Consider the following 24,264-nt stretch of genomic DNA (forward strand, 5'->3'; position numbering starts at 1 on the left):
AGATTTAAACAGCTGTTTCTATACAAAGAATTCAACAATTAATATAAAATAAAAGTCACAAATATGTATAATCCACATTGCCAGAAACTCCACAGCATTAAAAACATAAGGTTAAGATTCTGGGTCTAGGAGGGCTTTGTAATGAAAATGAATGAAAAATAAAATTAATGAAATAAATAATAGCTTATAAAATTGAACGATATATTTAAAAATCTGAACCAAATATTCTCCTTTTTATCAAAGGTAAATGATATCTTAATATATTCATCTTCAAATAAGTCATGCCTAATATTTCCTATAACTAAACATATTCAAGACAAAAAATGATTCCATGGCAATATTAACAAAATTAACCAATTAATTGTGTATCTCCCTCACCTTTATATTTTGAATAAAGATTTGTCCTTAGCAAATAAATTATTTCACTTTACAAAGCATTATAAGTTTCTTCTTCAATAACATTTATTAAGCATCTACTACGAGCAAGGCGCTGCAGTAAGTACTGGAGATACAAAAAGAAAAACAGTTTTGCCTTCAAGAAATTAACGATCTAATGGGGTAGAGGAAGAAAAAACACAAAAAGAAATTCAAAGGGGAATGATGGAGACGGTATCCACTAGAGGGATATAGTACAGAAGTCAGTCAGAGAAGTCAAATAATGATGTACAAACTAAAAATGGCCACATAAAAATATGTTCCAAATGACTAACAGTAAGAGAAATGGGAATCAAAACAACTCAAGTTTTCACAACTGACCAAAATGGCAAAGGTGAGAAAAATAAAGAAAAATCAATGTTGGAATGACTGGGCTAAGAGAAAGCACACTGAAATGCATGATGAAAATGTGAAGTGGTCCAACTATTCTGGGTTTCAATTTGGAATTATGAAAGAAAAATGACTGAACTGTCCATACTATCTCAAACAGCAATAACATTACTGGATAGATATCTCAAGGAAGTCAAAGAAAGAAACAAAGGACGAATGAACAACAAAGTATTTGTAGATGTAGCCAAAAATTTTAAAAAAAATTTTACATCAAAGGCAAATGGCTGAAAACATGGCATATGAATGTAGTATTATAATATGCAGTGAAAATAATAAATTAGGAATTTAGGAAAGATTTGTATAGTCTGGTACAAAGGAAAAGAAGCAGACAAAAGAGAATATACACAACGATTATAATCATGTCAACAAATCAGAAAGTCAAAATCTTTGAGTTAGGGAAGTGGCTATCTAGTCCAACCCATACATTTTTGTCATTGTTCAATCATTCAGTTGTATCCAACTCTTTGTGATCCCATGAACCATAGCACATCAGGATCTTCTCAGCCAAAGAGCTGAGATAGCACACCAGGGCATAAACCCCCAAGTGCAGAAAGAGAAACCAGAAGACCCTTGAACTAAAGGATGTAGAAAAGTAAAGATTAATGAGGATTCAGCAGAGGTCATTAGATTTGGCAACTAAGAGAGCACTGGTAACCTTGGAGAGAGCAGTTTCAGGTGGTATAAAGAGTTAACTCAGTTCTGCAACTTACTAGAGTAATCACATACTTAACCTTGTGATTACCCAAAAATGTACCACCTCCATGTTCAAGAATTCCATAATCTCCTCATTTGACTTTAATATATTGGCTTTCCACCTCTCCTGCCTTCCCTTACCAAAACCCATCCATTCACAATGGGACCTCCAATCCCGTGAACCCTCATTTCTCTTCTAGACCATCTCCCGTGCACTTTCACTCCTTGGTGAATTAGTTCAGCTCTACATCTACTGAATTCATTGGCTCCCCTATTTTATCTCTAATTTTGCCCTCCCAAGCCTCAGCCTTGGATCACATACTATTATTGATGCTACTGAATGAAGGTAGAGAAAGTCACACAACTATTCTGACTGGGCCCACTACACAGTTATGTTAGACAACCTCATCTGGGACCTTACTACTACTAGGCAATCTTTCTAAACCAGACCTGCACAACATGTGGTCTGCAAAAGGATTTCAGGCAGCTGTCATGTGACCCACACCAACCAACAATCTTCAGTCTGTCTGCAGTCCCTAGAAATCTCTAAACCTTTCTTATCAACTTACTGTCCCTCTTTCCACAGCAGTTCTTCCAAACCTCCTCATCCTTTCTCAAAACTCCTATAGCTCCCTCTACCCCCACCCTATCAGTAGAGAACCTTGCCACATATTTTACAGAAAAAAATGAAGCTATTCGCCACCAGCTCCCTCTTCTTTCTCATCTCACATCATTCAAATGCTTTCTGCCTACCCACACCTCCTTCTTAACCCTTGTCTCACATAAAATTAGATTTATTACTTAGCAAGAAGGCTTACTCCTCCACCTGGACAAGCAATCTTATTCCAACCCATCTTCTCCAACAAACTGCCCCTTGTCATCTCCTCTCTAAAAACTTATCTTCAATCTCCATCTAATGGTTCTTTCTCTACTAACTACAAACATTTCCTGGTTCCTCCAATCTCAAAAAACTCTCACTTGACCCTTCCATTCCCATTATCATCCTCTAGCTAGACTTTTGTCCTTTGTTCCCATCTACAATAGATGGGAAAAAGCCATCTACAATATATGCTTCTACTTACTCTCTTCTCACTCTTCTTAAATCCATACAACCCAGCTTTCAACTTCATCATTCCAATGAAAATGTTCTCTCCAAAGTTAGAAATCATCAGTTAGTTGTCAAATCCAATGGCCTTTTCTCAAATCTCATTCTCTTCAACTTCTCTGAAGCATTAGACATTCAATATGGTTAAATAATATTATCAAAATATAATATTAATAATAATTAATAATCCTCCTTGGTACTGGGTTTGGAGACATCACTCACTCCTATTTCTCCTCCTATGTATATGAAAGCTCCACTGCTTCCTCTGCTGGATCATCATTCACATCATGGTCATCTACGATTACATAGATGTCCCAAAAGATTCTGTCCCGTGCCCTTATCTCTTCTCCCTCCAGACTGAGTGGCTTGCTAATCTCAGTTCCACAGTTTTTAAATACTACCTCAATTCTGATGATTCTCATACCTACCTATTCTGCCCTAACCTCCTTGGTAACCTCCAATTTTGCATCTCCAACTGCCTTTCAGACATCTCCGTGGAAGTCCAGGGGCTATCTGAAACTCAGAATGTCCAAAACAGAACTCATTATCTTTTCTCCTATATTCTCCACTCCTCTTAACTGCCCTATCACTATTGAGTGCATCCCAGTTCTTCAGGTTCTCAATCTAGGTGTCCCTCTCAACTACTCTCTCATCTTCCATATGCAGCCTGTTGATTTCATCTTTGCAGTATCTCTTAAATATACCCCTTTGTCTTCTCTGATACTGCTACTCCACTAATACAGACCCTCATAAGCTCAAACTTGGACTACAATAGTCTGTTGATGAGTCAGCCTGTCCACTCTAACCAGTCTTCCATTCAGTTGGCAAAGAGACTAAAATACAAGACAGATCATCTTATGACCAGCTACCTCTCCCCTCCCCATTTACTCAATAAACCCCAGCAGCTTTCGTATTTTCTCTAAGATCAAATACAAGATCCTCATAACCTAATTCGTCTTTCTTGCCTCAACTTCCATTTTTTACACTTTATTCCCCACCACATACTCTTCCATCCAGTGACACTGGGATCCTTGCTGTGAACCATGAACAAGATATTCTATCTCTTGGCTCAATATATGTATATTTACTTATAAATTATACAGATTTACTATTATGTCTATACATATACACACACACACACACACATATGTAGTGAAACACATTATATCAACTGTGCATTCTATATTAAAGCACGGCAAACATTCTTTTCATCCCTATTTGACTTGCTATTCCATCACACTCTTTCTGAAACCTCAGCTCTCTTCAAGCCTCCCACTGTATTGAAAAACTTCACTGAAAAATTTGAGACCATTTACTGAGAGATCCTTCCTTTTTCTCTTCCTCCAGATCTCATATCATTTCAGACACCTTCCTCCATGATCTCCTCTTTTACTGGGAAGAAGAGATAGCCTTTCTTCTTAACATGGAAAACCTTTCTATAGACACCCCTGATTCCATTCCTTCCCAATTTTTCCAGCAAACTGCCCTTACTATCTCTTATCTCTTATCTCCCTTCTCTTATCTCAATTTCTCCAGTTATACTGGCTCCTTCCCTCCTGCATACAAATATAATCATGTCAAACTCAGGAATAAAGAGAAACACTAATCATGTCAAACTCAGGAATAAAGAGAAACACTAAAAAGGTAAATATAAATGAACGATGACAGAAACTAAACAAAGAATCAGGGTCAAGATCACACACAATTTAGTAGTCACCAATATGAAGCAGCAGAGAGCTTAGCATACCGTATTCCAGGTGCCAAAGGATCCAGGCTTACAGCCAATAATAAATTCTCTAGCAAAACTGAGTATAATCATACATGCAAGAAAACTGTACTTTTAACAAAGGAAAGGAAATAAGCATTTATATAGCACCAAATGTGTGCCAGGTACTATGCTAAGTGATTTACAAATATTAGCTGATTTTATTCTCACAACAACCCTGCAAAGTAGGTGCTATTATTATCCCCATTTTACAGTTGGAGAAACTGAGGCAGAGAGAGTTCAAGTGCCTTGCCCAGAGTCACACAGCTGGTAAGTTCCTGAGATGGGATATGACCTCATATCTTCCTAACTACAGGTCCAAATGCTCTATCTACTGTGACATCTAGATGATACCTATGTCCTTTCTGGGCCCTAACATCACCAAGAGTCACAAACGGAATTCAATTAGACCAGACCTGGAAATGGCTCTTTTATGTCTTAATGAGCTTAAGAAAAGAATGGAAAGGACAGAGAAATACATGTTGGGGGTGGGGGTGGGGGGGTACAAAAACTTATTTCACATCATCAGGATACCAAGCAGACATCTTTATAAACAAGGAGAAGCGGGTGATAGGACCAGGTGACACTTGAACCTCACTCTCATCTGAACTGGTTTAAAAAGGAAGAATACACACACCGGCATACACATTCATATGCATGCACACACTCATACACAAGTACAGAAATACATTTTATTCAATAGAGAAATAGAAAGAAAAGATGAGAGGGGGAGGGGAAAGTGGAGGGAGTGATTCATACTAAGGAAAATAAGAAGTAAGGACGTACTCCCCGCCAAAAAATAAAACTCTTTCTGAGGTGATAAAATTGGAAATCTTCAGGGGTGCAGACAAATCAGAAAATGGATAAACAAGTTATTCCAGTAACATAAAAATGTGATAGAACACTGTTGAAATTGCAAGAAATTATAAAGAAACCTAACTTACTTAAATTAGTTTAAAGACTGAAGTGAATACAACCAGAAGAACAATTTATGATAAAGGCAAACAACTTGGAAGGAATTAGGAGCTCATATCAAGCATAATGACCAACCACTAGTCAGAGGACTAATGATGAAACAAGTTTCTACATACTGATAAGACAAATAAAGGACTCAGGGTGCAAAATGAAACAAATATATTTATTTTTTGACATGACCGATGTGAACATTTTTTTTAATTTACTATACATGTTGGCAATGGGGTTTTTTTCTATAGTTCTCAAGTTACGGAGGGAAATTTGGGGTCAAGGATTGAAAAGACAAGACTTTTGCTGATTGAAAAATGTGTTTACACATGCATGTAGTAGCATGTACATACAGACACATATATTTTTAAAGAAGTCTGAGATTCTCCCCTGCAAAATTCCTACAAAAAGATCCAGAAAACGCTGAATCCTAATGGGAAAATCTAAGCAAAACTCACAGTGAATCATTTTTCCAGCCCAGATCAGCAGAGAGAGACAGAGAGGTCTGAAGGCACAGATCTGGACAGGGTCATGCTACAGACATGAGTACTTCAGTACAAGAAGTAGTTATAGATCAGGACAAGAGTACAAGTGTCACCTGGCGTCTCAGTTGCTTACTATCCAGTTTCAGGGGTCAGATCTAGAATAGATTGAGGAGAACTGTGCTCACAAGTGGTCTTCTAATAAAAGGAAGCAGCAGTGGAAGAACTAGAATCTAGGAAGGAACAGGTTCAATCTCACTTCCACTTTCTTGTCCAATCTGAAGCTTACAAACGAATAACTAGGGTAGGTTGACAGTGGCTAAGTCCAACAGCATGCTACTGTTGTTCAAATTCAAACCCAAGTTATTAACTTGCAGGCTTCAAACCAAAAAGGCACAAACCAGACTTTATCTTGGATCAGATAACTCAGAGAACTCAATATCTCCAAGAAAACAATAACAAGACCAGACCAGCAGACTTTCCCTCCTGAAGTGCACAGAGTCAAGTCTTAACATCATTTGACGTCAGGAAGCAAGCTGGAAAGATGAGGAAACAAAAAAAAGAATCCCAACATAATGAACTATTATGGTAGCAGGGATGATCAAGACACAAACAAAGAAGACAAGAGTGTCATCAAAACATCTACAAGCCATAATGGTTCAGAAAAAAAAACAACACAGATTGGGCACAAATTCAATAAGAATTTGGGAGAAAGATGAAGCAAGAGTTTTAAAGAGTTTTAAAAATGGGATGAGTTTTTTGGGTTTTTTTTCACAAATTGAGTGAGATCACTTGATAAAAAAAATTGGAAAAGATAAATTATGGAAGAAAGAATTAGAAAGAGAGATAACAGTCTGGCATAAGAGATACAAAATCCTGCCCACACAACAAACTCCCTGAAAATTGGAATGAACCAAATAAAAGCTCATATTTCCATGAGGTTTCAGGAAATACTGAAACAAAGTCAAAAGGCTGAAAAAATAAAAAGCATAAAATTTCTCACAGAAAAAACTGATTGAAAACAGATTGAGGAGAAAAACTTTAATAATCATTGGACTATCTCAATGCCATGACCAAAAGAGCCGAGGCATAATATTTCAAGAAATCTAAGAAGAAAATTGCCCAGATTTCTTAGAACTAGAAAGCAAAGTGAAAATATAAAGAACCTGCCTGTCAGCTCTTGCAAGAAACCCCAAAATGAAAACCCCAGGTGAAAGAAAAAAATCCTGCAAGCAGTCAGAAAGAAATAACTCAAAAACCAAGGAGCCTGAGTCAGGATCACATACAAATTAGCAGTCACCAATATGAAGCAGCAGAGAGCTTAGCATAACATATTCCAGGTGCCAAAGGATCCAGGCTTACAGCCAATAATCAATTCTCTAGCAAAACTGAGTATAATCATACAGGTAAGAAAACTATACTTTTAACAAAATAGAAGATTTCTTAAAAATTCCTGATGAAAAAACCAAAGCTGCACAGACACTTTGAAGTTCAAACACAAGAGGTAAGAGAACATAAAAAGGTAAATACTTTTTTATTAGGATAAACTGCTTACATTTAAATATGAAGAGATGATAAAAAAAAAATGTCCCCACTGAAACCTAACATCAAGGGTCATACAGGAAATCGAATTAGACTAGGCCTGGGAGTAGTTTTGTTTTGTCTTGATGATCTGAAAGAAGAATGGAAAGAAAGGGAAAAAGGAGTAAGGGAACAGGAAAGGAAAGAAAAGTTAAAGAAAATGACCTCACATAATTGGGGTACAGAAGTATAATTATATAAAAACAAGGAAAAAGAAACAGGGAGAGCTACTAACACTTAAACTTCACTTTCATCAGAGCTGGTCAAAGGAGGAAAGAATATACCCAGACACAAGTGGGTACACAAATAATTCATGCAATAGAGAAATATGAAGGAAAGTGGAGAATGGCTAATCAAGAGGGCATTTTAAGAGAGGAATTAGTACTACACATAACAGACTTTAAGAAAATATAAGTATTTTTACATTTATTTTTGAGGTAGCAAAGAAGAGGAATCTGAGGGGGTACTCATAAATTGGGATTATGGTATATAAATATGATCCAATATTGCTGTGCTATAAGAAATGATGAACAACAAAGTTTTTGAGAAACCTGGAAACCCCTAAAGAGTCAAACAAACAGGAGAACAATTATACAACAACAAAATAGTAAAGATGGACAACTTTAGGTACTCAGATCAGCCTAACAACCAACCATCATCCAAAAAGACTAATGATGAAAATGTTACTTCCCTACTGAGAGAGAAGTGAAAGATTCAGAACACAAAATGAGATTGTTGCGTTTGTCCTTCATTCTCAAAGAGGACCATGACATCAAGAAGATGACATGACTTGCACTTGACTTGACTTGAGTGAGGGAGGGCTGTGCATTGCCACCAGCCTCACTTTCTTCTCCTGAGCCATCTGGGTCCAGTGGCCTGATATTTATCAGGACTACTGGAAATGGCCCAGGATGAGATGTGTGTACATGAATGTATATATACATATGTGTGTATATTTTTTTTCAGTACTGCACCTTTCTGACCTCATTTGGGGTTTTCTTGGCAAAGATATTGGAGCAGCTTGCATTTCTTTCTCCAGCTCATTTTATTGATAAGGCAACTAAGGCAAACAGGGTTAAGTGACTCACCCAGGATCACAAAGCTCAAGTCTTCAACCTCATTTAAACCTAGGTCTTATTAACTTCAGACCCTGTGCTCTATCCGTTATCCATTGTGCCACCTGGCTACCCATTTGAGATACTACACAGTGCTTTAAACTATCTCAAGCTGCTCACTAAAGCAAACGGACATCTTTAACACCAGTATTATCCCAATAAAACTATACGGTTGCAAATCACTGAATACCACTATCTCAAAAGACTCAACTGCTAACAAAAGGTAACCAAAATACATCTAGTCTACCTGGGCCTCAATTTTCCGCTCTGTAAAATGTGGCAGCTAAGTGGCTCAGCGCGTAGACCCCTGGGGCTGAGATCAAATTCCGCATCTCACTAACTGTTACCTAAGGTAAGTCATTTAACCTCTACTTGCCTCAATTTCCTAAAGTGCAAGATGGGGACAATATTCAGCACCTACCTCCTAGGGTGAGGATTAAATGAGATAACATTTGTATAACTACATGGCACATAATAGACGACAACTAAATGTCTGTTCCCTTCCCTTCTCTAAAATGAGAACTTTGGAATCCAGTGTGAACCTAATGGGATCGACTTCGTGTGGCCTAGTCTCCCTTCGGGGTTTTTGTTAGGTGGCTTCCGTTCGTTTTGACGGGAACGGGGGTGTTTTTTTTAAGGGGAAGAAGAAATCCCCCACCGGGGCTAGACCGAAGCGGGAGGCCCCACCACCAGCCTCCCTTACTCCTCCCGGCTTAGGCAAAGAAGGGACTGTTCGGCGTACACAGGCCTAAGCGAGTACTACAGAACCAGTACAGAACAAGACTCACCACGACCATCCACGGTACCAGGGGAAGGCCGCCCCACGCCGCCTCCTCCAGGAGATCAGCCCCTCCGCCGCCCGCGGACTCACAGGAAACCGTCAAACCACACCACGCTACGCCGTTTCTCCTAGATGATCACATCCGGCGCGCGAGCAATTACGTAACACTCAGCTGGTCCATCTCCACCTGAAAGCGTGAGTTCCAGCGTCCTACGTCATCCGAAAAGCGACGAGGATACAAAAAAATAAAAACAGGCCCTGCTGTTGCTGTTTGTCTTTAAGACACCCGGCCTGGCGGTGACTGCTGTTGGAGGGGAGGAGGTAAAGGCGGATTGGATCTCCAGTGGTTCGGGGGAACTCCAGAGATCTCCCGGCGCGTCGTGCTGTGAGAGAAAGGTAAAACCCGCTTTCATCTCCAACCTGCCAGACTTGTTTATTTACTACCACCTGCCTTCCTCAGGATTTTCAGCGTTTTTAAGTACATGCTACGCCCAGTGCGGTGCAGGCGATCTAGATGAAAAGCTTTGAAAGGACCCTCTAATATCGCTTCAGGCTGCGCAGCTAGGTTCGGGAAGAAAATGAAAGCGTATTTACCGCCTTGCTTTTCTAGGGCCATACTCAGGCTCCGGCCAGTGGGATGAACGTGGGTTCCTGGAACGGTAATATACGTATGCAGGATGCCCCCCTTTTCCTCTGTTTTCAATTAAAGTGAAGAATTTAGTTGCAGCCTCATTTCACTGTGGTCACTAGACACTTTCCTGTGTGATTTACTGATGAGGAAAATGCGGCTATTTAAGTAAATGAGTTTTGGGGGTTTTTTACCGATAAGTCTCATAAAGCTATGGATATGACATTATGCAAGTAATAATATAAAATAATATATATTTATATTTTTAATATATGTATAAATAATAATAAAATAATATAAAATAATAGTAACAGGAGTTTGTAGAACTTCTATATGGGCCGATCATGCGCTAAGCACTTCGCAGAAATCTCATTTGATTCTCACAACAGCCCTGAGAAGTAGGTGCTACTCTTATTAGCCCCATTTTACAGATGAGGAAACTGAGGCAAGCAGAGGTTAGGGGACTTGGTCAGGGTCAAAGTATGCTTTATGTCAAAAGAAAGAATTATTGTCTCTTCATAACTGAAGAGGAGAGGAGATGTTCTTGATGGTTTTTTTTCTTATTCTGATCTGTGATTCCATCACTCTAGAATTTCTTTACTGTGAAGAAGCTAGGCAGTTGTTCTCTGATTTAGAATTTTGGCAAGTTGCCTAAGACAATTAAGTGACTTGGCCTGGCTAGTGGCAAGTATGCATCAGAAGGCAAAACTTGAATTCAGGTCTTTGTGCCTCTGAGTCTGGTTCTCTCTCCACCACAGTAGGCTGACTCTGTTCTTAATTTTACCATGTCTTAAATATAGTTTCTTTTTTCAAGCAAACACAGGTATTGATTTTATCCACAGTTATTTCTCTTGACGGTGGTTTGGAAAATCCAATAAGGAGACAAAGGGAAAGCTATCCAACCCAGTAATGCTTTAGTCTCAGAAAATGTTATGGCATGTATAAAATTTAAGCATATGCCCCCCCCTTAAACTTCAGCTAAGTTGAAGGGGCAAAGATAAAGGTAATGAAATATAAAGATGACGTCCTTTCAAGAGTAATTGAATTATTTTGTATTTTTTAGGGAATCAAGTAGCTCAACTACATAAAGCTAACAGGTACATTGAACTTAGAACCAGGATATAGATCACTTCAGTAGCCTGTCCCCAGCCAGTAAGCATAAGAGAAAGGTAGATTTTCAGATATGTGGTAGGTGGTCACAAATTAGCTAGAATTAAATCTCTTACCAAGGTAACCAGAAAGAGTCTGTCTGTGTTCATCCTTCATTTTTGAAGAAGACCATGACATCAGAGAAATGATGACATGACTTGCATTTGACTTTGTTTTGAGTGAGGGAGGGCTGTGCAGGGTCACCAACTTCACTTTCTCTTCCTGAGCCATCTGAATCCAGTAACCAGATATTTAACAGGATAACCAGAGATGGCCCAGGATGCAGTGGGAGACCTTGGCCTTTTTAGGCTGGCCTTTTCAGGTACTCTAAGGAGTTAAACTAGAAAGAGTAATCAAAAAACCAAGAAGCTACTTCTCTCCCTCTTCCTGCATGAGAGGTAACAAACCTCAGAACTGAGGTTCCAAGGGAGTTGAATTAGAAAGACTTCTGTCATTTCAGCATTAAGGGTCTATACCTTTTTAAAGCACACAGACAAGCCTAACGTTGTAGGTCATAGAGACTGCAGCTGCCTATTAAAGAGTGAGCCTAGTAAGCACAGTGGCTTAATACATCCAGGGTATGTACCATGCTGTCTGAGGAATCTGTTCAACAGCCAACCATCTGGCCCAGCCTAACAGTAGAACAACTGGTCTATCACCAATGCCATACCCCTCAGTTTACATCATGAAGACTCTCCAGAGAGAGAAAAAATATCAGTTGTGTGTCCATAATTGTGACTGCCTAGCTTCTTCACAGTGTGACACAATGTGTCCATAATACGCTCCCTTCACATCTTACCTATTGCTGTTGTACTTCAAGTTTATGAACATTTTCCTCTCCAAAAGACTCTTATATATATTTGTGGGAGAACATGCCCTAGGGCAGGGATGGTGAACCTGCAGTTTTGAGGCCACATGTGTATTCTTGATCCTTGGGTATGGCCTTTTGACTGACTCCAATGCTTTAATTAAGGGGATTTGCTCTGTGAAATTTGGATTCAGTCAAAGGGCCACATTTGAGGACCTAGAGGGCCAGGGCTGCTTGGTGGACGTTTTTAATGAGGAGGTGAACTAAAAATTTTAGTTCTTTCTGCTGAGAATGTGGCTTGATCATGAGACGCAGCACCCTCCAGGTATCTAGGCAGAGGAAGCCATCTCCAACCAGACCTCTCCAGCTAGTTTTCTCCATGAGTGAGTTGCCCTAAAATCTAACGGAGGGGACCAAGGATGGGGGCTCCTCTAGGCAAAGACTTGCCCAGATTGAATTCTGTTCATACTGTAAACAAAAATTACCTAATTGTCACAGTTGAGTGGGGACCTATCCAACTAAGGAGCATGTTCCTTTTGGTCTAGGAGCAAATCTCATCTCTCAGCCATGCCCTTCAAAGACTGATTTTTTCAGGAGTTGGTTTTTAAGAGAACAAAAAGGAAAAGAGTAAATCATAAATTAATAATTATTGATAAAAAAGTATAACATTAATTTCTCTATCAGATTAGCTAACAATAAAGCAGAGGAAAATGAAGAATGTTGTATGGGGTGTAGGAAAATTAGAACACTAATGCATTCTTTGTGGCATTGTAAACTGATCCAACCATTCTGGAAAATAATTTAGGACTGTGATCAGAGAGCTGTACAGTTGCCCAGCAATAGCACTACTAGGTCTGTACAGCAAAGAGATTTCTCTTTTTTCTTTTCTTTTTTTTTTTTTGAAATTTATTTATTTATTTATTTTTAATTCAACTGACACTTCCACAAGATTTTGAGTTCCAAATTTTCTCCCTATCTCTCCCCTCCACCCATCCCAACACAGCATACATTTTGATTACTACTTCCCCCAATATGCCTTCCCTTCCATCACATCCTTCCCTTCTCTTATCTCCTCTATTTTCTTGTAGGGCAAGACAGATTTCTATACCCCATTGCCTGTACATCTTATTTTCCAGTTGTATGTAAAACAATTTTTAACGTTCATTTTTAAAATGTTGAGTTCCAGTTATTCTCCCTTCCTCCCTTCCCACCCATCCCCACTGAGAAGGAAAATAATTCAATATAAGTTATACATGTGTAGTTATGCAAAACACTTCCATAGCAGTCATATTGTGAAAGACTAACTTTTTTCCCTCCATCCTATCCTGCCCCTCATTTATTCTATTCTCTCTTTTGACCCTATCCCTCCTCAAAACTATTTACTTCTCATTACCCACTCCTCCCATTTGTCTTCCCTTCTGTCATCCCCCAACCCCTCCTTATCCCCTTCTCCCTACTTTCCTGTAGTGTAAAGTAGATTTTCATACCAAATTGAGTGTGCATGTTATTCCCTTCCTAAGCCAAATGCAATGAGAGTAAAGTTCACTCTTTCCCTCTCACCTCCTCGCTCTTCTGCTCCATTGAAAAAAACTTTTTCTTGCCTCTCTTATGTGAGATAATTTGCCCTGTTTCTATTTCTCCCTTTCTCCTCTCAATATATTCCTCTCTCACCCCTTAATTTTATTTTTTTTAGATATCATCCCTACCCAGTACTAAGAAGAGTCTCAAGAGTTACAAATGTGATGTTACCATGGAGGAATGTAAACAGTTCAACTTTAATAAGTCCCTTATAATTTCTCTTTCCTGTTTACCTTTTCATGCTTCTCTTGGTTCTTGTGTTTGAAAGGCAAATTTTCTATTCAGCTCTGATTGTTTCAACAAGAATACTCAAAAGTCCTCCATTTTACTGAATGACCATGTTTTCCGCTGAAGAATTAGTAGATGATTCTTGGTTTTAATCCTATCTCCTGTGACTTCTGGAATATCATATTCCAAATCCTGCAATCCCTTAATGTAGAAGCTGCTAGATCTTGTATTATCTTGATTGTGTTTTGACAATACTGGAATTATTTCTTTCTGATTTCTTGCAGTATTTTCTCCTTGACCTGGGAGCTTTGAAATTTGGCTACAATATTCCTAGGAGGTTTTGGGGGGATCTCTTTCAGGACGGGATCTCTTTGAGGAGGCGATCAGTGGATTCTTTCAATATCTATTTTGCCCTCCAGTTCTACAATATCAGGGCAGTTTTCTTTGATAATTTCTTGAAAGTTGCTGTCTAGGCTCTTTTTTGATTATGGCTTTCAGGTAGTCCAATAATTTTTAAATTGTCTCTAATGGATCTGTTTTCTAGGTCAGTTGTTTCTCGAATGAGATATTTCACATTGTTTGCTATTGTTTCATTCCTTTGGCTTTGCTCTACAATTTCTTGATTTTTCAAAAAGTCACTAGCTGACCCAAGTGGCTCAGGAGAAGAAAGTGAGGTTGGTGACCTTGCACAGCCCTCCCTCACTCAAATCAAAGTCAAGTACAAGTCATGTCATCATCTTGATTTCATGGTCCTCTTCAAGAACAAAGGACAAACACAACAAGCTTTGGTCTGCTCCATTCCAATCTTTAAGGAATTATTTTCTTTAGCGAGCTTTTGGACCTCCTTTTCCACCTGACTAATTCTGCTTTTTAGAGCATTCTTCTCCTCATTGGCTTTTGGGATGTCTTTTGCCACTTGGGTTAGTCTATTTTTTAAAGTATTATTTCCTTCAGCATTTTTTTGGGTCTCCTTTAACAAGCAGTTGACTTGATTTTCTTGCATCCCTCTCTTTTCTCTTCCCAATTTTTACTCTACTTCTCTTACTTGATTTTCAAAGTCCTTTTTGAGCTCTTCCATGGCCTGAGACCAATTCAGATTTTTCTTGGAGGCATTGGTTGTAGGAGCTTTGACTTGCTGTCTTCTGTTTGTATTCTTTAGTTTTCCTTATCACCAAAGTAAGATTCTCTAGTCTGATTCTTTTTCTGTTTTTTGCTCATTTTCCAGCTGTTTACTTGACTTTTGAGCTCTTTGTCAAGGTAGTTCTCTGCTTCCAGTGGGGGTAGGAGGTGTAGTCAGCCATTTGATTCCCCCCACAATCTGTGGGCCTAGAGCTCCAGAAACAGTCACTGCTGGTGCCCCTGCCCCTGCTATTGCTGCCGTGGGCTCCTCCACCGTCTCTGCCACACTGGGGCTGGAACCTGACTACTCTGCTCTCTCCCATAGGTTCCATAGGTTTTTTTCCCCTGACCTTCCAATTTTTCCTCAGCCTTTTGGGGTCATGAAGTCTGGAAACCATTACAGGTGCCCGAGATTCAGTCCCCCTGAGACCTGTTCAGGTCCCATCTGTGCCAAAATGGCCCATACTGGACTGTGCTCTGCTCCCAGCATGGCATGATAGACTTCCCAGTGACCTTCCAGACTGTCTTGGGCTGGAAATTTGCTTCATTCCGTTATTCTGTGGGTTCTGCGCTCCAGAACTTGATTAGAGTCATTTTTTATAAGTATTTGGCTGCGTTTGGGGCGATAGTACTAGCAAGTCTATACTGTTACTCCCGCATCTTGGCTCCACCTCTTTAGATTTTTCTTTTAAAAAATGAGAAAAGATCTGTAAGTACAAAAATACAGCAGCTCTTTTTGTGGTGACAAAGAATTGGAAATTGAGGGTATGGTTGGACAAGTTGTGGTATATGATTGTGATAAAATATGCTTTAAGAAGTGAGAAGCAGGATACTTTCAGAAAAACCTGTAAAGACTTACCTGAGCTGATGCAGAGTGAGGTGAACAGAATAGTATGCATAGTAACAGCAGTATTATATGGTAATGAACTATTCTCAGCAATACAAAGATCGAAGACAATTCTGAAGGAATTATGATGAAAAATGCTATTAACAATAGTAAAAGAATTGATGGAGTCTGAATCCAGATCGAAGCATACTACTTTTTACTTCATTTTTCCCATGTTTTTTTTTTTTTTTGTTCTGTGTTTTCATTCACACTATGACTAATATAGAAATTTTTTGCATGATTACACACCCTATGGAAGGGGGAGGGATGGAAAGGAGGGAGAGAATTTGGAACTCAAAAATTTTTAAGACAAATATTAAAAATTGTTTTTACATGTAATTAGGGAAAAAATTCTTTAAAAAAAAGATCTATGGAACAGTTGTAGCTCAGGCTCACAAACTTAGTGCTTCAAACTCTAGACTAAGCCAGCAATACAGGATCTCCCAAAGAAAGAACATGGTCTCAGTGACCAGAGTTCTGAGTCTGGCTCAGGAATGCACCAGCTCTGTACCCAGTTTGGTGCAAGGATATAATTTTTTTCCATTTACATGATCAAGATGATCATGAACTCAGGCCAGCAGCACAGAGTCTTCTTCTATGGAGCCAGTAGCACAGATGAGCACCTGGAACCCCAAGTTTAGGAATACCCAGACCAGAAGTCCCATCACAGGACAGCACTGGTAAGGTAAGGTTCCCCTCAGAGGAATCAAGATCACAGACTCAGCTCCTAAACTCTCGACCAGAACAGCAATCCTAGATTTTCTGGCATAGATCATTGAAAGAATGAACTCTTCATATCAGAAACAATGGATCTGAAAAACAGATTAAGGAGAGACAACTTAAGAATTGCTGGACTATTAAAAAAAAAAGTCTAGATATCATATTTCAAGAAATGAAAAAAAGAATATTGACCAGACCTCTTATAACCAGAGAACAGAATGAAAATTTAAAGAAACCATTGATCATCTCCATAATAAATACTCACAGAATATCATGAGCAAAATCCAGAGCTTCCATGTCAAAGAAAATAATATTACAAGCAACCAGAAAGAAAAGAGTTCAACACAAATACACTGTTGGTAGAGTTGTAAAGAGAGAGCAAATTGGAACTATGCCCAACAGGCAATCAGATTGTGCATACCCTTTGACCTAGCAATTCCATTACTAGGTCTGTACCCCAAAGAGATCATAAAAAAGGGAAAAGGACCCATATGTACAAAAATATTTATAGTAGCTCTCTTCTGTAAAGTCTTCTGGCAAAGAATTGGAAATTGAGGGGATGCCCATCAATTGGGGAAAGGCTGAACAAGTTGTGATATATGAATGTAATGGAATACTATTGTTCTGCAAGAATTAATGATCATGTAGATTTCAGAAAAACCTGGAAAGACTTACATGAACTGATCCTGAGTGAAGTGAGCACAACCAGGGGAACATTGTACACAGTAATGGCAACACTGTGCAGTGACCAGTTCTGATAGACTTAGTTCTTCTCAGCAATACAATGATCTAAGACAGTTCCAAAAGTCTCAAGATGGAATTTGCTGTCCAGCTCCAAAGAAAGCAATGGAGTCTGAATGCAGATCGAGGCACACTATTTTCTCTTTACTTTTCTTTCTCATGTTTTTTCCCTTTTGTTCTGATTCTTCTTTGACAACATGAATAATGTGTGATTGTACATGTATAGCTTATATCAGATTGCATTCCATCTTTGGGAGGAAGGGAGGAAAAAATTTGAAACTCAAAATCTTACAAAAATGAATGTTGAAAACTATCTTTGCATGTAATTGGAAAAAAAATAAAATACTATTAAGGGGGGAAAAAGAGTTCAACTACCAAAGAACAACATACAGGATCACAGAAGATTTAGTAGGAGTTGAAAGCATAGGATATGATACTTCAGGACACAAAAGATGTAGGCTTTAAAACCAAAAGTAATCTATGCAGCAAAATTAATAGAATCTTTTCCAAGTATTCCTGATGAAAAGACCATTACTGAATAGAAACTTTAAAATACAAATACACAAGTCAAAAGAAACATGAAAACCCAAATATAAGTGATCAGGCAAAAAGACCACTATATGCTTAACTTGTTTGCTTTTTAATAGAGGAAGAAAGAACCAAGCATTTATTAAACACCTGCTATGTGTCTGTTGGGGCAACTAGATGGTTCAGTGGATAGAGCACTGAACCTGGAGTAAGGAAGGCCTGAGTTCAAATCTGTCCTCAGACACTTAGCTGTGTGACCCTGGGCAAGTCACTTAACCTCTGTTTGCCATAATCCACTGGAGAAATGGCAAACCACTCTAATATCTTTGCCAGGAAAACACCATGGACAGTATGGTCCATGGGGGTCACAGTGGGTCAGACAGGAATGAACTACAGCATGAGCCAAATACTGCTAAGCTCTTTGTGGACCTCATTTGATTGAAAAAATGATCATTCAGTGAAATAAAGGACTTTAAAACATTCTTGATGAAAAGACCAGAACTGAATAGAAAATTTGGCTTTCAAACACAAGAATCAAGAGAAGCAAGAAAAGGTAAACAGGAAAGAGAAATCATAAGGGACTTACTAAAGTTGAACTGTTTACATTCCTACATGGAAAGATAATATTTATAACACTTGAAACTTTTCTCAGTATTTGGGGAGTTGGAAGGATTATATACATATATATAGACAGAGAGCTCAAGGTGAGTTGAATAAGAAAGGATGATATCTAAAAAAATAAAATTAAGGGGTGAGAGAGGAATATATTGGGAGGAGAAAGGGAGAAATGGAATGGGGCAAATTATCTCATAAAAAAGGCAAGAAAAAGCGTTTTCAATGGAGAGGAAAAGGGGGGAGGTGAGAGGGAAAAAGTGACGCTTACTCTCATCACATTTGGCTTAAGGAAGGAATAATATGCACACTTAATTTGGTATGAAAGTATTTTACACTACAAGAAAGCAGAGGAGAAAAGGATAAGTGGGGTGAGGGGCATGATAGAAGGGAGGGCAAAAGGGTTGAGAGAGTAATTAGAAGTAAACACTTTTGGGAATGGATAAGGTCAAAAAAGAATAGAATAAGTGGGGGGCAGGATAGGAGGGAGGGAAATATAGTTAGTCATACAACATTACTATTATAGAAGTCTTTTGCAAAACTACACATATATAGCCTATATTGAATTGCTTGCCTTCTCAGTGGGGATGAGTGGGGAGGGAGGGAGGGATAGAAGTTAGAACTCAAAGTTTTAGGAACGAATGTTGAGAATTGTTTTTGCATGCAGCTGGGAAATAAGAAATACAGGTAATGGGGTTCAAGAAATCTATCTTGCCCTACAAGAAAAAAGAGAAGATGGGAATAAAGGAAGAGAGGATTGTTATAGAAGGGAGGGCAGACTGGCGGAAGGGGTAACCAGAGTGCACAGCGTTTTGGGGTAGGGGGAGGGGAGACATGGGAGGAGTTCCAAAAATTGGAACTCAAAATTTTGTGGAAATGAATGTTGAAAACTAAAAATAAATAAATGAACATTTAAGAAAATGTTCCCCTGTATAAAAAACATTGTATATTTCATTAGAAGTAGTTTCCAGAAGACATCAGATTACATACACAGAAGAAAAACCCAATCCACATAATAGATTAGTAGAAATGCATTCTTTGATTCTTCTTCCCATGTTATACACAAAACTATACTGAAGAGAAACCCTATGCATATTATAAATTTGGGAAAACCTTCTTTAACTGTTCAAATCTTACTCAACTACAAAGACTTTCTGTTGGAGAAAGCCACTATAAATTTAACGAATGTGGAAAAGTCCTTCAGTTTTAGCTTTAATTAGCCTTTGGAGAGACATCAGTTGAATCACACAAAATGAAGAACCTAGTAATGTGATAAACGTTGGAAAGCTTAATTTTGCTCAACATCAGAAAAAAAAATCATAATTGAAGAGAAATCTTTTGCTGTCAATATAGGAAACCCTTTAACCTGAACAAGTACTATAATCAACATCAGATAACTCATACTGTAAAAAAATCCTGTGAGTGTAACATGTAGGAAAAGTTTTCAGTCACAAGTCATCTGTCCTCCAACAACAAGAACAGCATGCCAAAAAGTAACCTGGGAATATAATGAACTATAGGAAAATACAACTTCGTTTTATTCAGGTATCAGTCAAGGTGGGACAAGAACCTTTATAAAAACAAGATTGGCTCCTCTGTTTTTGACGCATGTGTTATTCAAACCTATTGCTTTTACTGCTTACTATTCCACTTTTCTTCTTTCTTTTGCTGCCATGCCGTTATCAAGTATTTTATAAATACTTTGTAATTAACCTGGTTTCAGGTATCCTAAGTATAAAACATAACTGGAACCTTTCAAAAATTATATTTTCCCCAATCCTAATTGGGAGCTCAATCTGAAGTGAATACATGTACTCAGATAGAACGCTAACATTCCCTTCCCCCACTCCCAAGACACCTTCCCCTTTATGAACATAACAATTTGTTCTTCATACTAAGTCCATAGGAGCCCACACCTAAATTGAAAAGCATTAGAACCCTGAATAGGAAGTAACATTAAACTCATAGCAGGACTACAAATTACTTCATTCTAATGGTGAACTGTATATAGCCAACATTCAATCTTCTGTGGATGTGAATATGAACCCAGACCATGAACCACATCCCAACCAGTAATCTACCAGGAAATCCAGTCCTACCTGGGCATCTTGCCATCTGCTTCCCTTTTCTCTGTCTGGAATAGCACCCTCCAGACTGGACCTCAAGAGATTGTGCCTCACTTCACTGAGAGAGTTAGTCTGCTCAGCTTTGGAATTCTACTCTGGGGTTTGCTGTCTAGATTAGTGAGGAGGTGAATATTGTTTAACTAACTCATAATGTCTAATTATTTCTAGAGCATCCTTCATATCCAATCTAATGTCTACCAGAAAAGCCAAGCCTACCCAGGCATCTGCTATCTGTCCCACCACCCTACCTACCATTTCATTTCCGTTTTCCCACCTTTTGCTAGAGAGTTTCTGGTCCTCAAAAAGCTTATAGACTAATAGGGGAGATAAGATGTAAACAACTATGTACAAACAAACTATATACAGGATAAATTGAAGATAATCAGGATTGGGAAGACACTGACATTGAGGGATATCAGGAAAGGCTTCTCAGAAGATAGGATTTTATGCTCTAAATCACTATTGATTAGAGAGATGCAAATCAAAACAACTCTGAGGTACCACATCACACCTATAAGATTGGCAAACATGACAGAACAAGAAAATGATAAATGCTGGAGAGGATGTGGGAAAGTTGGAACACTAATTCATTGTTGGTGGAGCTGCGAGCGCATCCAACCATTCTGGAGAGCAATTTGGAACTATGCCCAAAGGGCTACAAAAATGTGCATACCCTTTGACCCAGCAATATCGCTACTAGGACTATATCCCCAAGAGATCATAAAAATGGGAAAGGGTCCCACATGTACAAAAATATTTATAGCAGCACTCTTTGTAGTTGCCAAAAACTGGAAGTCAAGGGGATGTCCATCAATTGGGGAATGGCTGAATAAATTATGGTATATGAATGTAATGGAGTACTATTGTGCCATAAGAAATGATGAGCAAGAAGACTGCAGAGAGGCCTGGAAGGACTTATATGACCTGATGCTGAGTGAAAGGAGCAGAACCAGGAGAACTTTGTGCACAGCAACGACCACAGTGTGCGAGAGTTTTTTCTGGTAGACTTGGAATTTTGTAATAACGCAAGAACTTCTTATTAAAAAAAAAAAATCCCAAAGGTGGTTCTCAAGGCAAAATGCCTTCCACACTCAGAGAAAGAAATATGGAAGTCATTCACAAAATGTAGCAGATCATGTTTGTGTATGTGTATGTGTTTGTGTATCATGTTTTGATTTGTTATATGATTTCTTTCATTTATTTTAGTCTGACTACATAGCATGACTATAGTGAAAGTATACTCAATAGGAAAGTATATGTAGAACCTATGCAGAATTGTATGCAGTCGTGGGGAGGGAGGGGGGTAGTGGGAGTAGGTGTGGGGGGGATAAAATCTCAATTGTATGGCAGTGATTGTTAAACATTAAAAAATAATAAAAAAAAAAAAAAGAAAAAAAAAAGAAGATAGGATTTTAGCTGAGACTTGAAGGAAGCCAGGAGATGGAGATGAGGAGCAAGAATATTACCAGTATGAGGAGTCTAGAGATATAATACCTTGTGAGAAAAATAGCAAGGAAGCTAGTATTGCTGGATCACAGAGCTGGGGGAGGGGGCCCTCTGGGAGGAGTAAGAAGACTGGAAAGACAGGAGGGAGCCAGGTTTGTGCTTTAAGGTCTGTGCTTTAAGACCATTTGATAACTGAGTGGAGATTGCAGAAAGAACTGAAGCTGGGAAACATTAGTAGTCTGTTGCAATAGTCTATACTTAAGGTTATGAGGGCCTGCACCAAAGTGGTAGCAGTATCAAAGGAAAGAAGGGTAAGACGTCACAAAAGGAAAATTTGCAGGCCTTGTCAACAGATTAGATTTTTAGGGTGAGACAGAGTAAGGGGTTTCAGATGACACCTAGGCCACAAGCCTGGGTGATTGGGAGGATGCCTTTGATAGTAATGAAGAAATTTGGAAAGGGGTAGGTTTGAGGTGAAAGATAAAAAGTTTCATTTGGGATATGTTAAGTTGATAAAAGAAAAACCCTAAAAATGTGATTAATTAGTATGGCAAAGACTTCAGAGAATATCCCTGAACAATCATTAAATAAGGTCATCTAAGAGAAAAACATTTGGTGAATGTGTAAGAGGATTCAACCAACAATCAACACTCAAATTTTTAGACATCAGAAAATTCATTGATACAGATGGCTTGAGATTAAATCTCATTACATTATCTTTCCCTGCTTCCTTCCATTCACCTAGGTAGGAAACCTTGGTGTCATTCTGAACTTTTCACTCTCCTTTGTCTCTAAATATTATCATTTCTACTTTTACAATTTGCCTCACATCTGTCCCCTTTTTCTTCTTAGCTACTATCCTAACTCAGGTCCTTATGATCTCTCCCCTGGACCATTGTAATAAACTGCTAATTGTTTTCCCTGCTTCAAGTCTTTCTCCATTCCAATCCATCTGCCATATATAGCTGCCAAAGTGGTTTTCCTAAAGATGGGTCTAACCATGTCATTCCCCCATTCAGTAAACTCTAATGTTCCCTATTTACTCTTGGATCAGAAATTATTTGATCATTATATAAAAGCTGTTTAATTTTCCTTTTTGCGTTTTATAGTATACATATTTATACAGTTGTACATCTTTATAATTTATAAATAAGTAAATATACATATATTGGTGTTACATGCTTTAAAAATTTTTACTGATAGAAAGGAGTGATCCAAAAAGTTTGGAAACAACTGGATTAGTGTAATACATTAAGGGTAGCAAATGTTTGCTTTTTAATCTTGATAATTTGCAACTGTTTATGGTAGCTAATAATAGCCTAAGCATTCTCCTGAATTCCAAGCTTCAGATTTTTTTTTTAAACTACCAGATTTGCACACTTCAGTGTGCTATGTGTTGTGTTTTCTTAGAATGACGGTTAGCTGTATTTGAACTGATTACATCTTTTTTCCCCTTCTTGATACAGAAATGAGTGGTGGTTTAGCACCAAGTAAAAGCACTGTATATGTATCCAACTTGCCTTTTTCACTGACGAACAACGACCTATACAGGGTAAGCAAATGTATTTATAAACCTTTACTAAAGTCTGTATGAACTGTGTTGGGGTCCTAAATGAACAATATTTGCCCTGACAGAACTGCTTAACTATTACTTAAATGCAAATCTATCCAGTCCATAATATGTGTGTTTACATATATCAGAAAAATCTCCAAATATTAAACAATGACCATTCTTCAAAGATGGGGCATCAGGAAGATATCTCAGACAACTTTATTTCTGTTATACAGTGCCTATAAGTACCACTAATTAATTATGCTATATGACTTAGAAGTGAGTATTCTCTAATTTTCTCCTGTCTTCTCTACTAATTTAGGAGCCAATCTACAGTGGGTTTGTTTGTTTTTTCTAAAATAGCATAACATTGTCTGGACCAGAAATGTCATCAAGCCAGATTAAAATGTAGTTAGCATGTGGAAACTTGTTTTGCTGGACTTTAAATTTGCAGGTTAATGAAGAGGGTTTAAAAGAATTTTTTTTGTTGTTCAGCATGAGGAAAAATTACAAGTGCATGTAAAATAAATTTATTTTTAAAATAAAAATGTAATTGAGAAACACTTGATAAAATAAAAATACAATACAATGTAGATAATACTAATTTATGGTTTTCTAAGTCAAAATGTAACAGCAGAAATTGATTTCTATTTGAGTTTGACTCCATTGCACACCTGCTTGTTATTTCTCCCTAGACTTTGAAACTAGTGGTTTTTTTCCCATTAATAAATGGAAGTAGAATTGTTTTACATTAACATCAATACCAATGACAGTTTATCAAACTTTTTAGTGCTTGCTGTATACAGAGTACTACTCTAGGGTGGGGAAAGAAA

At 38.1% G+C, this 24,264-nt stretch overlaps 2 protein-coding genes across 6 annotated transcripts in view; one reads left to right on the plus strand and one right to left on the minus strand.

Moving 5' to 3' along the window:
• The window catches only part of PPHLN1 (periphilin 1), a 136,740-nt gene extending 127,249 nt beyond the window's left edge, over positions 1–9,491 (minus strand). For 2 of the 4 annotated variants that reach the window (XM_072654319.1, XM_072654318.1), the window contains exon 1: positions 9,318–9,491. The gene's annotated coding sequence lies outside the window, so the exon portion shown is untranslated. The remainder of the gene's footprint in view (positions 1–9,317) is intronic. The other 2 variants (XM_072654317.1, XM_072654316.1) reach the window with 1 other exon arrangement.
• Positions 9,492–9,499: 8 nt separating this feature from the next.
• ZCRB1 (zinc finger CCHC-type and RNA binding motif containing 1) overlaps positions 9,500–24,264 on the plus strand; it is a 31,634-nt gene continuing 16,869 nt past the window's right edge. The window contains exons 1-2 of one of the 2 annotated variants that reach the window (XM_072654320.1): positions 9,500–9,706; positions 23,346–23,431. In XM_072654320.1, the coding sequence (XP_072510421.1) occupies positions 23,348–23,431 (84 nt within the window). In that variant the 5' untranslated portion in view covers positions 9,500–9,706; positions 23,346–23,347. The remainder of the gene's footprint in view (positions 9,707–23,345; positions 23,432–24,264) is intronic. The other variant, XM_072654323.1, reaches the window with a different exon arrangement.

This window comes from Notamacropus eugenii, chromosome 3, assembly GCF_028372415.1.
Source record: "Notamacropus eugenii isolate mMacEug1 chromosome 3, mMacEug1.pri_v2, whole genome shotgun sequence".
In the NCBI taxonomy this organism is placed as follows: domain Eukaryota; kingdom Metazoa; phylum Chordata; class Mammalia; order Diprotodontia; family Macropodidae; genus Notamacropus; species Notamacropus eugenii.